This window comes from Dermatophagoides pteronyssinus, unplaced genomic scaffold, assembly GCF_027571235.1.
Source record: "Dermatophagoides pteronyssinus isolate colony J.1.1.1.1 unplaced genomic scaffold, Derpt_VIB-CSIC_2022.12 sq0052, whole genome shotgun sequence".
Taxonomy (NCBI): Eukaryota; Metazoa; Arthropoda; class Arachnida; order Sarcoptiformes; family Pyroglyphidae; genus Dermatophagoides; species Dermatophagoides pteronyssinus.
The window spans coordinates 81,916-96,514 of NW_027461575.1; the positions used below are offsets into that span (position 1 = coordinate 81,916).

Consider the following 14,599-nt stretch of genomic DNA (forward strand, 5'->3'; position numbering starts at 1 on the left):
ATAGTCTTGAATAGTTTTTGGTTGTTTGTATTGGTTAACAAAAGTTAAATATTGTTTATTGTTATCGAACAATATATGTGTAGGTGCTTCGTTCATCCCACCCCTTCCCTGAAAAAAAAATTTCGGGTGATGTGATGATGATTATGATGATAATGAAGATTGTATTGTTCGAAATCCATCGGGTCATCCATTCATCAATCCATCATCATCATCATCATCAAATCATCATTATTATTGGGCTGTTGTTGTTGTTGCTGGCAATCATATCAACAGGTTCATTGTTGTCCTATTTGTTTGTATATTGTGTGTTCATATGGAATGATCCTAAATTTTCGGTTCGTAACAAGAACAACCAAACAACAAAAATTCTCTCATCCACTGATTCAGCTTACCTAGATTAACGCAAATGAACTAATTTTTTTTCTTTAAATAATTTAAAACCGAGAAAAAAAACATCACGAAAATGATATTAAATAAGATTTTATTATTATTATTTTTCACGAAATAAAATTCAAGAAATATCACATGAATTTATCGATTCATTATTTTTCGTTGATTGAAATTATGTTTTAATTAGCAAAAAAATAATGTTTCTTCACAAATTACCATCAAAAAAAGAATCATTAGAGTTGTTGTTGTCGTCGTTGGTCATTTTGATTCAATCACCCAGGCAATATTTAATCCGGATGGGCCAAGATTTATTCGTCTGTAATGATGAGAAAAACATATTATTCAGGAGGAAAAATTGAATCATTTTGTCATTTAAGTTTTCTTACCCTAATAGACCAAAATTTTTTACTTTTATGTGATGAATAAAGATCAATAAAGCATAAAATAAATTATTTCGACCAGGAGGAATTTCAAAGTGTTCGCCTTTTAACACTAATGAATAATGAGGTGGATAAATTTTATCTTGTTTTATGTAGGTATCAGATTTTATGAATTTCATTGATGAAGAATTCGTGCCCGGGCTTCCTCCTAATGTTGCCACTTTGAAATGTTGACTTGTAAATGGTTTCCCTTCAGGCAATGCTGGATTGAAAAGCAAACGTGAATCCATATAGGTACAGAAAACATGAAGAATCAATTCAGCATCAGTTAACATTGAATCCTGTTTCCATGGTCGATAATTATAGCTTCCACCACCATCCCAAAGAAATTCAATCATACAACCACCTTTGGCTAAATCTTTTAAACGCCGTACAAGATATTCTTGCAATGGTATAGTATTTTCAAGGTTACGAACATTAGATATATCTAAGAATGGACAAACTTGTTCCAAGGTAGGAAATTCTGTTCTACGGCTCTCGGCTAATTGTTTTAAATTCTTTAATGGAGTTTCTCCAATCATTGAATCAATATAACCTTTTTCGACAATCAATTTGTTTATTGATTCAATTTCTCGACAAAGTCGAACTAATATGGTCTGTGAGATCCATTTTCGAATGTTTTCCACCATTTGATTTAAACGAGAATCGTCAACGTTCAACTTTGTCAGAATTTTTTCGAGAGTTCGTGTACTTGAGTTCAATGATTCCGATTTTTCTAGACTACTTCCACTTGGTGGCGAATGAATTTTGATAGCCGATTTGTATGAAGGAGGTGTTAATGTTCGTGGAGGGGATTGGTGAGCCAAAAATCTAGAAGAATCGTTGAATGAATTACCAACAAATGAAACGTGTTTAGTTGGAGTCATCGAATTATTATGAATAAAGAGATCATTATTTGTTGTTTGTAAAAATTGTTGTCTTGTTGCAGAATGATTCGTATTTTGACCTGGAGATAATGTAGTGGGTGATGCTGAATTCATGTCGGTCATTGTTTGTAAAATTGGATTGACATTTCCATAACGCTTTTCGGCATGAAATAATTCTTCCAATTCTTCTTGACGTTGTTCATGTTCTTGCAAATATCGATCTAAATCGGCTTTCGATGTGATAACAGATGAAGAACATGTAGGTGATAAACTTTTATTAAAAGAATCATTGAGAAATGATCTAGATCGTCGAAATCGTATACCATCAATTTGTTTTTGTGAAAGTGAATTATTCAAACTTGCATCAGATCTTTTTGAGTATGGTGAATCGACAACGGTTCCTAGATTAAAAGACCATGATCCAGTTGGTTTGATATCATACTGGGAATTACTGTCATTGAATCTTGAAGACAAAGTTGTAGGAATCCAAAGACGAATTTCCATGATTAGAATGATTTTCGAAACTTATTTCGAATTTTGGTGTAAGAGAAATTTTCGGCTTGTTTTTCAATTCTTGACAACTATCATTCAAAGCAGCCATATCTTTTAATTTAAAGCCACATTCTTTTTCATCGATTCCAAACATACGAAATTCTTCTGGTGTCATTTGGATGGGCTGCAAAAACCTTTTGAACCGCACAAAAAGATATGAGTTATAGAGGAAATTAACGAAAAACAAAAACATCAAGAAAATTTCTAACAAAAAAATAATTTATAAATTAATAACAAATAGAAAAATTTCAAACGAAAACAACATACCGAAAACTGTAATCATATTTTCGATGAATTTTAACGATGATATCGATAGAAATACTGAACATTTGCTATTATCAATAAATGAAATTTATTATTACATATTAGTTGTTTCTTATAATTTATAAAATCACTTACAAATCAATCAAACATAATATTAGAAACAATAGATTTATTCCGGCCCAGAACGGAGCCTTTTGTGCTATCGAGACAAATTGTCTCTGTTTTAATATTTCAGCCGAATTTCTTGAAGGTAAAAAAACGATTAAAAATAAATTATAATAGAAACTGGAAACTTACATCATTTTCTAGCTATAAATTTGTTTATTTTAATTTGATTTTAATTAAAATAAAAGCATGAATTTCATCAGCTCGCGCTAAGATTCTAATCATTATATGGCATGTATTAAACGGCGTGCATAGCTTCATAAACAATGTATCATTTGGAACGATTTTCGCAGCATTCAAAATAAGGCCGAAAAAAGTCAAATTTATAAATTTCTTTTATTTTTTATTACTTATTTTTTATACAATTTTTTTATGAAATCAAATGAAAAAACTAAATAAAAGGACTATGTAGAAATCAATCAATCAATTGAACAAGTAGCACCAACAGATTCCAATGTAGATTTTAATTTTTCTGCCTCTTCTTTAGAAAGATTATTTTTGACTACCTGTGGGAGAGACTCGACAAATTTTTTCGCCTGAAAAATAAATGATTGAAAATGAAAGAATTGAATAAAAAGTATACCGAAAAGGCTATTTTTGGCCTACAAAAATTTACCTGTACCAAATTAAGACCTTCGACCAAATTTTTCACCTCTTTGATCAATGCAACTTTTTTACCTTCATCGAATTTCGTTATCTTTAGGGTGAATGCAGTTTGTACAGTTTTGGAAGCAGCATCAGCATCTTCATCAGATTTGGCAGCTTTATCGCCGGGCATCCCTGCCATCATCGCACCGGCAGCAAAAGACATCATCGGAGCATCAGGAATTTTAAGAACTTCTTTCAACGCTACATTCAATTCGGCCACTTCTAGCAAGGTAAGCTTGCCAATTTCATCGACAATGGCCTTTATTTTAGGACTTGTTTCAGTAGGCGACAATATCTGATTACTATCAGCAATGGATTGAGATGCAACTTGTGTTGAACACAAAGATCGACCAACATGTATTGTTCTAATGATAACTAAAGTGAAACAATGAATACGGATAAAAACCATTTATACCTGTTGATGATAAGTTGTCGGTTTAATCTAGATGTAATTGATAGAAGTTTCATGGTGGACATGTTTTTCCCTTGATGAAAATGTTGCAAAATCACAAATCTGTGTTAAGAATAAAATACGAGAATAGCCAAATGGCAATCACATGTGCATACAAGTATCGATACAATCGATAAATTTTTCCCGAAAAAAAAATCAAAAGTAAATTACGCTTTTAAATTTGTTTAATGAAATTTTTATTCGTAAATATCTATGAGATTTAAAAAACAAATCAGCTGCAAAAAAAACAAAATACAAATAGAATAGGAATAATAGTTGTTTGTATATAATTGCACAAAAGTGAATATCAATAATAAAAACTGATTATGAAAAAATCAGCATCATAAAGTTGATCAGGAATGTACGTTTGCGAAATGTTACACAATCAAGTGAATGAATGATCATAATTCAAAATTCTCATGTATAATGAAGCGATAATAAAAATTAAAAAAATCATCAAGGGAAAAGGATCGAGAATCCCGAATGTTTTCGACTAGTATGCATATTTTGACTTGTTTCTGGAAAAAGTATTGAATGCTTGATGTTGATTCAATTGCTGATGGCTATGATGATGATGTTGATTTGATTGTTCAATTTGATTATGGTGATTATTATCGTTATTAGTAGAATAACTATGATAGCCATTTATATTATAATTATTTTCTGATTTATATTTTTTCGAATTGTCATTAAATATTTTTTGCTGTTGATATTGACCATTCGAATACTGATAATGTAGTTGATTTTTGTTTGATGAATCAATATGATTACTATAATGATGATTAACAGTTGCTATTGAATGATTATTCATCCGCGATTTTTGGCTAGGTAATGTTGATGATTTGTTTGAATATGACAATGAAGAATGTTGATGACAACCATTCTGAAAATTATAATCAAAAATTGGCATTCGAAATGCCCAATGTTGACATTTTGTAGTAATCATCGAATAGCTGGCTGATACTGATGATTTTTGATAGAATAAAATATAAGCATCTTGTTTGACTTTGAATTTTTCCACTGTTACTTTTGTATCATCGAATAGATACCAACAATTGTCTACAGAATTCTTAGAGTAAGCTGAAAATAAAAGTTGATTGGAAAAAATTTCTTAAAAATTTCTAATCATTACCTTTATAATGGCCGGATTGCATATTTCCTTGATGACAGGAAACGGCGAATAAATCATATGTAGTTTCGTCCAATCTATCATTACCCTTACATTTATAGGTTAGCTTATTCGATGAAGATGACGATGATCTTCTATCATTACTACTATTCAATGATGAAAACGACGGCGAATGATCATGACCATTCATAGTTCCATTGAAACTTTCACTGAATTTTTCTTGTACATATTTTAATAGATCTAATTGGAAAATATTTTTCAAATCGATTAATGATTATTCAAATGTAAAAAAAAATGTTTAAACTTACCGAGACCATTTTCTGGATAATCAACCATCGTGTTGACTTTAAGTCGATTCATATTATTTGTATAACGAAATCGTTTTAAATGTAAAATTAAAATATCTGGAAGACTCCATATGTTCAATTTTCTCAGACATGATTGTGATGAACACGATGAACATTGCCATGAATTTTCACTTGTCAACTAAAATTTTAAAAATGACAATTAGTAAAATTAAAAATATGTCTTTTATGATTTTCTATCTTACATTTTCATCACGAAAATATAAATCCAAACAATCTTGTAATGTAGTTCGATTGTTCATTTTCGAATGTTCTTGAGCCTTCTTAACCGACTCATCTTCACATTCATGTGCTATCATATTAAAAAGTTCATTGCTAACGATAATGTTTTGTCGTGAATCCAAATCCCATTCGACAATTAATTTCAGATGATATGGTCCTCTATATTGATTTTCGGTCATTGATAAAGCATTTTCGACAGATTTTACAAACAGAGGATGATCAACACTTGGCTTTAAATATTCTTCTCCTTTTAAACCATTGACAACTCGTATTCGTAATGTTATGAAGTGTGATAATTTAACGAAATCAACATTTTTAAAATCTATGATATATTCGGCCATTGTTAGCAAAATATTTTCTTGTAACTTTCGAAAACCAATTACGCGTGAAACTACTGTTGTAAATAGTGGACCAAAAATTGGTCCAGTTTCATCGATACGATTCAACCAAACGATCGTCAACAAACCATCTTTATCCTGGTGAGACAATTCAGGTGTTTCCAGAGCACATATTGTTTCGGAATCAGTAAAAATTTCCTGACACATTTTGTAATCATTAGCAAATTCGACCAACTGATAGTGGATACTCGGCTCCTGAAGTAGAAGCAATCGACGTTCAGGAATCTTAATCATACGGCTAATCTTGTCTCTTAGATTGCGTAGAATTAATGCCGCCTCAATAGAAATTCCATATTTGATGATGGTATGGTCGAGGAATGTGACTTTGATAAAAATAGTAAAACGAAATATAACAGACAAAGATATAGATGTATATGGATCAAAAGTTTTGGAACGATGACCACACGTTGGACATTCAATAGTCGAACGAAGTTGACCTTGGAATAGATCAGAAATAATACTGCTCGAATTGCTTGTTTGACATCGTGCTAAAAATTCTTTGGCTGCCTTTTCCTCACTTTTGTCCTGCGAAATTTTTTTTGGACTAGGCGCATTCTTTAACATTGACGATATGCCATTTTTTATTGATTTGTATGGTGAATTGGATTTTGATAATTCTTCGTGACATGTATTCAATAACCATAATAGAAATTCTTGAGCATCATGTTGATCATGGCCTAAATATTGTTTGTTATATTTACCACAGATGTATTTGAATTTTAATGAAATATCACTAGAATATTTATAAGTCCATAGGCTTTTGATAAGAAGAGCTAAACATTCACTAACTTCACCACCAGTTGTTGAACGATTTTGAACTAGATCTTCACGATAATAATTCAAACAAAAATATTCTGCTAAAGGAGCAGTATTTGAGAGACATTGAATGATTGAATTTAGATAACAGGTATTTCCATGGTTTTGTATACCACAAACACCTGGAATATATTCCACTAAAGATGAGTGAAGATTTAGGTCATTTTGATCATCATTATGGTCAACAAAATGTTGGTCTATATTGAAACCATTTCCATTACAAGTCAGATCACTTGAGCTAATAATATTAGGATTGATATTGTCGATTGACTGAATTTTAGGTGTATTATTCGAATTATCAATTTGATCAATCGAATTTTCTACTGGCGATTCTTTTTTACATTCATTCGAATTTGTTGAAGATGTTTCAATGAATTGTGATTGTGAGGGTGATGGTGTTTTACTCCTACTTGGAATATTTCCATTTGGAATGATTTTTTGTTTTGATGGGGACTTGGGTAAACGTTGAGCACGATAATCATTATGATGGCTTGATGGCGGTGGTTCCGAACGACGGCTAGGTGACGAAAGCTCGGAAATGTTATCTATTGAACCAGAAAGATTTTTTTTCCTCCTATCAATCTGAAAATGATGATGTCTTTTGTTTTCTGGAAATGATTTTGATTTCCTAGGATTATTTAACGATGATGAGCGTTTTATTTTTGAACTCTGATTTGTTGACGATTGTTTACGTTTATATAAAAAACGAAAAGTTCGCAAAAATCGTATAAAAAGATTTGAATTATCAGCAGATGATGCTTCATCGCCAGCTATATTTGTTGGTTTAAAATCGCTATTTTGTCGATTTTTTGAGGATCTTTTCATAAATGGTAATGAACTATGAGAACGTTTTCCTCGTATATTATCAAGCTTAGATGATAATTTATCTTCAGATTGATCATGATCGCTTTTTTTGGTAATTTTTCTCCTAAAACTTAAGATTCTAATCAATCGTGTGAAATTGGAAGTAGATGTTGATTGATGATTATTTGAATTCGATGTCGTTCGATTATCCGTTTCGTTGTTGACGTTTCGAATTTTTTTCGAATTTTGTTTCAAACTTTCTGTTCTTGTTTTTATAAGAGGCTTTTCTTCGGTCAGTGTATCATCGATTAGCTGTTGATCATTACTGTAATCAATGTTTATCGATTGAGACATTTTTTCTTTTTCTTTTTTTGTTATTGAAATTGATAACAAATATTTTTCACAATAAAACAAATTATTTGATTATCATCATTAATGATGGCTACTTTTAAGCATAAGGTTTCAATGTCTTTGAATGATAAATGAAAAAAAAAGTAACAGAGAAAATCAATTAGATGAAAATGTTGAAATCAGATCGAGGTTAAATGAATGGAATGAAATGGATTTGTAATATACCTTGTATAGGAGGGAAATTGTTGTTGTTGTTGTTATTTTGAAAAATAATGTTTATGATTTATACTGGTTGTGGAAACTAAAATTAATCATCATCATTATTATCACCACCATCAACAAATGAATGGTAGTAACCGAAATCGTGGTTATGGTTATTTGATTACAACGTTAAATCCACAGGTTTTCATTATCATCATCATCATTATTATTATTATTATCGAAAACAAACAATTTCTTATTGATTTCAGCAATTTTTTCTTATAAGATTATTATCTGTACCAACTGCCACCAGTCGAGAAAAAAAAATTATCAAATGAAAAGATGGTGTAGTTGCCTGGAAACAAAGGATAGAAAAGATAATCATTTGTAATGAAAAAAGAAGAGACAATTAATAATATTTAAAATAAACTTTATAGATTGAATGAAATGGCAAACATCATCATCATCGTAACCACCTTCATCAACATCATCAGAAACAACAACAACAACATTATCATTATTTGTTTATTAAATCTATCAAACATTTCAAATAATTGACATCGATTGAACAACAACAACAACAAAATTGGAATGTTTGGTCATAGATGTTGATTTCATTGCATTATTTTTTTCCAATTTTAAAATTGCAATTAAAAAAACAACAACAACATTATTTTGTCGTTGATTATATGAGCAATAATATAGGTAGACAATTATAATGATGGACAGTAATAATAATTATAATAATGACAATAATAAATATTTTATAATCCGAAACGTTATCGTTTTATTTTTCTTTGCTTTGCTATCATTGATTCTATATAACAATTTAATGGTAAATATAACAGATATTCCATTCGAATATCATCTATTTATTATTGAGTTGATAATCATAAATAGATACATACCTTTATAATGTCGAATGATTTATCTTTAATTTTTTTTACTCTAATAGTAAATAATTGAAAATACAATTTTTTAAATTTTTTTTTTGAAAAGGTATAACTTTAAATTTGTTTGTTTTTTTTACCTCTATCTCTCGATAAATTTTTTTTTATAAATATTATTTGCACTATATATAATGTTGATTATCACAATGGTAATTATCGTCAACTTGAAAAAGAGCGACAAGCATAAAGAAAGACAAAAAAAATGATCAAATTTGATTTTGTTGATTCCTTGATTTTTGATTATTGTATCCTTATTATTGTTAATTTAAAAATAATAATGACGGATTTAAAAATTAGAGGCCACTGATAATAAAAGAATATTCTAGTGTTTTTTAAAAATAATCAATTTATCTACAGTAATAAGGCAATCGTTTTCTTCTTCTTTTTTTTGTGTTTCATTTATCGATTTTTATTGTCACAATTAGTGTGTGTCAATTGTTCATACTGATAATTTTTATTGAAAAATGTAAATATTCATGAATGATGATGATTGAAACATAAATAGATTAATAATGAAATAAGAAACAATAAAAATATCAGGTAAAAAAAATGAAATCAAACAAAATCAGGACATCAACACCAACACAAAAATAAACAAACACGCAAACAGACACCTGTCAATTGATATATATCCCGTAAATAAAAATGCTGATCCATACTATTTGAATGATCCAAGGATTCTATTGCAAATGTATTGCATAACACAATGATTTTATTTGACATATATAAATAACAATTGAATTTTATTTTATTTTTTTAATTTCTAAAATTAAAAATTTTACATTTCCACCACATTTTTAAAGGTAATGAACCACGGCGACGATAAAGCCGTCTATCGAATACATTGAATTGTACACGTTGAAGATCATGGAGATATGCCTGTATGGCCATCATCGGCAAAAACATTAATCGATCAGATTTTCGTATCGTCGGTGTTTCATTTCCATTTGAATCGAGTAATTTTTGAACATGTTCTAGATGACCTTTAGCAGTTGATGCAATTAAGAATATGGCTTCTCGAAGAGAATCATTATCCTGTTGACATTGAAGAAACGCTTCATGTGAAGATTTACTTTTGATCAGTATATCATTCGGTATATAACATCGTCGATTTTTTGGAATTATGTATAATGCCTCGAAGAATATTTGTCAATCCTTGTGCTTTTCCAAGATGATTGGCTACATGATCTAAAGCTATACGATAGCCTGCATTCTTTTGTCCTTCATTTAGTGATTGAATGGATTTCTCATTTAACAAATAATAGATTGACACAACTGATGCTTCACAATATTTTTCCAATTCATCTAATGTTTGAAATGGATATTCACCCAAGTATTTTGGATCTCGACGAATTTGAATTAGTCTCGAAATCCAATGTTTAGATAATTTTTCAGTTCCAGAAAGTACCTGAAAAAAGAGCAAATAAAATTTCTGTAAAAGTTGGTAAAAATAATTTACCTTGAATAGTTCAAATGCCAAAGGAAAATTTTTATATTTCATAAGTGTTTCTTTATCCGGAACATGATTATCAGAGGAGATTAAGTAAATCTCGTCGATGACATCGTGCCAAAATTGAAATCGAATTTGAGCCAATTCATCTGTTCTGGTGATATCACGAACTTGCGCCAATTCGACATTGAAGGCACGAAGGGCAAATGCTGTTCGACGAATTTCTTCATCAGAAATGAACAATGTAGCCACAAAATTTTCATAATCAAATTTTCTATCATTGTGAATATAAATAGATAATTGTTCCATATAATTGGTTTCCATGCATCAAATGAAAACTTTACTTTACCACATTTATACAATGAACTTCTGTTGAACTCAAATGTTGATTTGTTGATTTGGTGAAAAACCCATTATTATTGGAGAAATAAATATTTTTACATGATTTTCTTTTGTAATTTAATGATGAAATCTTTAAAATCAAAGAATCTGTTCGATATAAAACATTTCTTATCATTGTAGATTTTGTTTTGAATTTGATTCATATATGAAACAGATTCAAGCAAGAATCTTGATCACGTGAATGACTCGTCATTAAATAACAGTACACAGAATCAGATATATAAGAATTATATTTTATTTAAATAAAAAAAACTATCCAACTATTAATTTTGACTGTATAGAAATGAATCTTGCTGTAATTTTTCTTCAATAAGACTCCAATCGACAATATAATCAATTTCATTAGCCAATTTTTGTAATTGTTCCGACTTTGTTTGCTGTTTATATTTGCTATTTTGTTGTTTTCGACAATGTTTTTCCCAGCAAGAAATAACCATATGAATCAAATCCACTTTAATTTCATTGGGATCTTCCAAATTAATAGGTTCCTGTTCATTTTCTTGCTGTTCACTATTCACTTTTTTACTGATTTTGATTGAAAAACTTGGAAATTTTGAATTGAATTTCTGAGCCAAATCTATCGCTCTTATCCAATTCTGTAATTGAAGATGAAGATAAATTGCACGCAGAAAATATCCTTTCTGTATCAACAAATTTTCAGCCAAATCGAAATTGCCGCAAAGTAATTCGGATTCAATTGTGATCAGTTCCTGCGATTTTAAAGTTTTTATACGATTTAGATAGAGAACTTTGTCTAATTTATTGATTGCAGCATAGGCAACTTCCGCAATCCTAAATTGTTTCTGTTCTAAACTCATAACCGCTAAAGTTGCCCATAATGAATCGCGAACATTACGTTCTACCGGTTCAATTTCGTGAATAGATTTATCCAAAAAATTACACATTCTCACGGCTTCATCCAGCCGATTATCAATCTTATGTTTATGTAACAATATTACAAATGGATTAACAGTCATATAAATTTTCAAACGATCTTGTCGTTCAATCGTAATACGATTCTGACTAAATTCAACAATTCGACTATTTGAAGAAATTTCCTGACTCGACAATGTTAGTATAGCATCTTGCAAAAGACTTGAATCCATAAATACGGCATTCGGATGTAACCAAATGGATAAATTTTTCTGATTTTCATGTAGCGATACTAAAAGATTATAATCAACATGCCAACAAATATCACGAATCATTGGTGATAATTTAAATGATTTAATACTATTTAGCACCGAATTAACATTGTTCTGTGTCCAGGATAAAATATAAAGATCCGAATTTCTATCCAATATGGCGCATAAATGATGAACATCTTCATTACTTGAACTTGATTTATATCGATATTGTTCAGTATTCAATTTAATGTTTATAATTGCTAATTGATGTTGATATTGATCAGTAGATTGTCCAATTATTCCAGATGACTTTTGTACAATTTTTGTTTGATTTTCTAGATCAATCAAATGAATCATTTGTATATTGATTGAATCTCGATATGCTATTATATGATCATTCATACTGTAAAGTAGAAAAATAAATTTTAATTTTTTTTTGCTTGTTATAAATTTTAAATATATTTGCCAATCAAACCTGACATGATTTGGAAGTAAAGATTCTGGACGCATATTGAAAAGTTTAATTGTTTTAAGAAATCTTCCATCATAGGAATATAAATTTGCAGCTGATAAATTAATCAGAGCAAAATATTTATGTGATTGTTTTATCATTAATCGATTTAAATCATCGGATTTCATTTCAAAATGATAAGGTGTAGCAAAATTGTTTATCTTATAGATAAAACATTGACTTTTTGTTACAACAATCAAATGATCGAATTGTAAGGAAAATTTCAGCATTGGATCTTTGAATTCAAGAATTTCTTGAAATTCATTTGTAGAATTGTTGACCTTCAATGAACGTCTAGAAATATTGGTTGCTTGCCAGAATTTTGATTCCAATATTCGATCCACAACAGAAGCGAATAAAACTCTTCCACTTGAACAAACACAACAAACTTGTTGAATATCAGGAGACCATGATATAGAAACCAGTCCTTCCATTGATAGTTTTTCCATTGATAAACAATGACCAAATTGATCATGAAGTTCCAATGAATTGAATGTTGATGCAGTAAATAATTCACCGTCCGAAGACCAAGCTACTGAGGTCAATGCAGATGAATGTTTTCCGCTAACATAAATCATTCGACCAGTTGTATCCCAAATTTTAATACGACCATCTTCTGAAGCTGTCAATATTCGATTATTCAATGGCGACCAATCGATACTAATAATAACACCTTCATGAGCCATCCATTCTAAAGCTTTGGATTGAGGTGAAAGAGATTTGATAACGAGATTAGCCTGATTGACATAAGCCAATGAATTACTATCCGGTGACCATGACAAAGCATACACTGGTGATGTATTAGAAACTTGAATTGTAGAGCGAAGCATTCCTACTTTTGACCAAATTTTCACTAATCCATCTTCGCCGGTTGTGGCCAGTGTAGAACCATTATCATTTGACCAACGTATAACAATAATTGCTCCTTTATGTGCCTCAAACGTTCGATCTAATTTGGTTCCATTCCAATTGATTGGTAATAAATAGAAACAACCATTTGTAGTTCCTATAGCCAATGAATTATTGGAACTGGAATCAATTTTAATTAAATTTAACATTGATGAATCAGATGTAAATGAACCATGATGTGGATAGTAATGCATAGTCGTTGGTATTGCATCGGTCGGCAATGTTAATGTTTTTATTGGTTCCGTATGTGTTAATATATGCCAGAATAATAATTTTCGATCATCACCACAAGTAAGAACTAATTCATTATTAATCCAAATGGCGCAACTTACATAGCCAGAATGGCTTAATTTTGAACTAGAATAAAGATTAAATTTCATATTGATATCGCTGATAACAATTTTTTTTATTGAAACCAAACAATGAAAAATGAGTCAACTTTTCGAGAATTTAGATGAAATTTGGACAAAAAAAATTATTGGAATAATCATGTTTTGTGTTGTTGTTAAAAGTAATTTTTTCAATTTTCATTTTGCAATTGTGCGCGTTACCATGGCAATAATTTGGTGTTTCAATAAATTGTCATAATAGATATTCCAAAGCAGTGGAGAGCACTTAGGGCCTTGGAGACAACCTCGGTTGAGTGCTGCAGTATTATATTTTGTATAAGCCTTTTTTTCTTTTACCAAACGAATCAGTTTTAATCGTTTTTCTCCTTAAAAATTTCAATGTAAGAAATTAATCATTAGTACCATCATTGTGATCAACATTGCCTTGAACTTTTTTATATTTTTTTGGTGACATTTTTTAAAACACAAAGAATTTAATTCAACATATAAAAATTTACGAAATAACAAAATAATTATTTTGATTAATTATCTTCATTTAACAAATCCAAATTGGTAATCTAACATGAAGAATATCTTCATTTAACAAATCCGAAATTTGGACAAAAAAAAATTATTGGAATAATCATGTTTTGTGTTGTTGTTAACATTAAGCGATTTCGAACTTATAAAATTTTTTTGTATAACCTGGGGTAAAAATATACCCCACGCGAGCACTAATGTGTGCTCAAAAAAAGAAATGATGAAATGCATAATGATGAAATGCACACTGAGAAAAATGAAGGATGAAGTAGAAGCATAGAAAATAGTTACGAAAAACTCGGACAAAATTTGTACAGCT

General features: G+C 29.9%; 5 protein-coding genes across 6 annotated transcripts; all 5 read right to left on the bottom strand.

Annotated features, from left to right (window-relative positions):
• Positions 1-772: 772 nt before the first annotated feature.
• Positions 773-2,951, bottom strand: LOC142646096 (uncharacterized). The gene is given in 5 exon segments (XM_075824168.1): positions 773-2,176; positions 2,178-2,452; positions 2,516-2,580; positions 2,648-2,755; positions 2,810-2,951. Coding segments are annotated over 5 exon segments (1,857 nt in total). The 5' UTR covers positions 2,815-2,951.
• A 43-nt stretch (positions 2,952-2,994) lies between these two features.
• Positions 2,995-3,899, bottom strand: mRpL12 (mitochondrial ribosomal protein L12). Its single transcript, XM_027341844.2, has 3 exons — positions 3,741-3,899; positions 3,294-3,690; positions 2,995-3,213 (listed from the first exon to the last, which is right to left on the bottom strand). The coding sequence occupies exons 1-3, from the start codon at positions 3,800-3,802 to the stop codon at positions 3,097-3,099; spliced, it is 576 nt and encodes a 191-aa protein (XP_027197645.1). The 5' UTR covers positions 3,803-3,899; the 3' UTR covers positions 2,995-3,096.
• Positions 3,900-4,040: 141 nt separating this feature from the next.
• Positions 4,041-9,629, bottom strand: LOC113791978 (ubiquitin carboxyl-terminal hydrolase 31-like). Of its 2 annotated transcripts, XM_075824165.1 has the most exons (7): positions 9,093-9,629; positions 8,971-9,010; positions 8,087-8,417; positions 5,456-7,979; positions 5,214-5,391; positions 4,909-5,145; positions 4,041-4,856 (listed from the first exon to the last, which is right to left on the bottom strand). In XM_075824165.1, the coding sequence occupies exons 4-7, from the start codon at positions 7,862-7,864 to the stop codon at positions 4,270-4,272; spliced, it is 3,411 nt and encodes a 1,136-aa protein (XP_075680280.1). In that variant the 5' UTR covers positions 7,865-7,979; positions 8,087-8,417; positions 8,971-9,010; positions 9,093-9,629; the 3' UTR covers positions 4,041-4,269. The 2 variants fall into 2 exon arrangements, with proteins under 2 accessions (XP_075680280.1, XP_027197634.2); XM_027341833.2 differs by having other exon boundaries at positions 8,971-9,109.
• A 109-nt stretch (positions 9,630-9,738) lies between these two features.
• On the bottom strand, positions 9,739-11,035 carry sicily (NADH dehydrogenase (ubiquinone) complex I, assembly factor 6 homolog sicily). Its single transcript, XM_027341843.2, is given in 4 exon segments — positions 9,739-10,128; positions 10,130-10,420; positions 10,472-10,736; positions 10,807-11,035. Coding segments are annotated over 4 exon segments (1,089 nt in total). The 5' UTR covers positions 10,980-11,035; the 3' UTR covers positions 9,739-9,768.
• Positions 11,036-11,072: 37 nt separating this feature from the next.
• On the bottom strand, positions 11,073-14,495 carry Oseg5 (intraflagellar transport protein Oseg5). Its single transcript, XM_027341841.2, has 2 exons — positions 12,467-14,495; positions 11,073-12,394 (listed from the first exon to the last, which is right to left on the bottom strand). Exons 1-2 carry the CDS (start codon positions 13,789-13,791, stop codon positions 11,128-11,130), a joined length of 2,592 nt encoding a protein of 863 aa, XP_027197642.2. The 5' UTR covers positions 13,792-14,495; the 3' UTR covers positions 11,073-11,127.
• Positions 14,496-14,599: the final 104 nt, after the last annotated feature.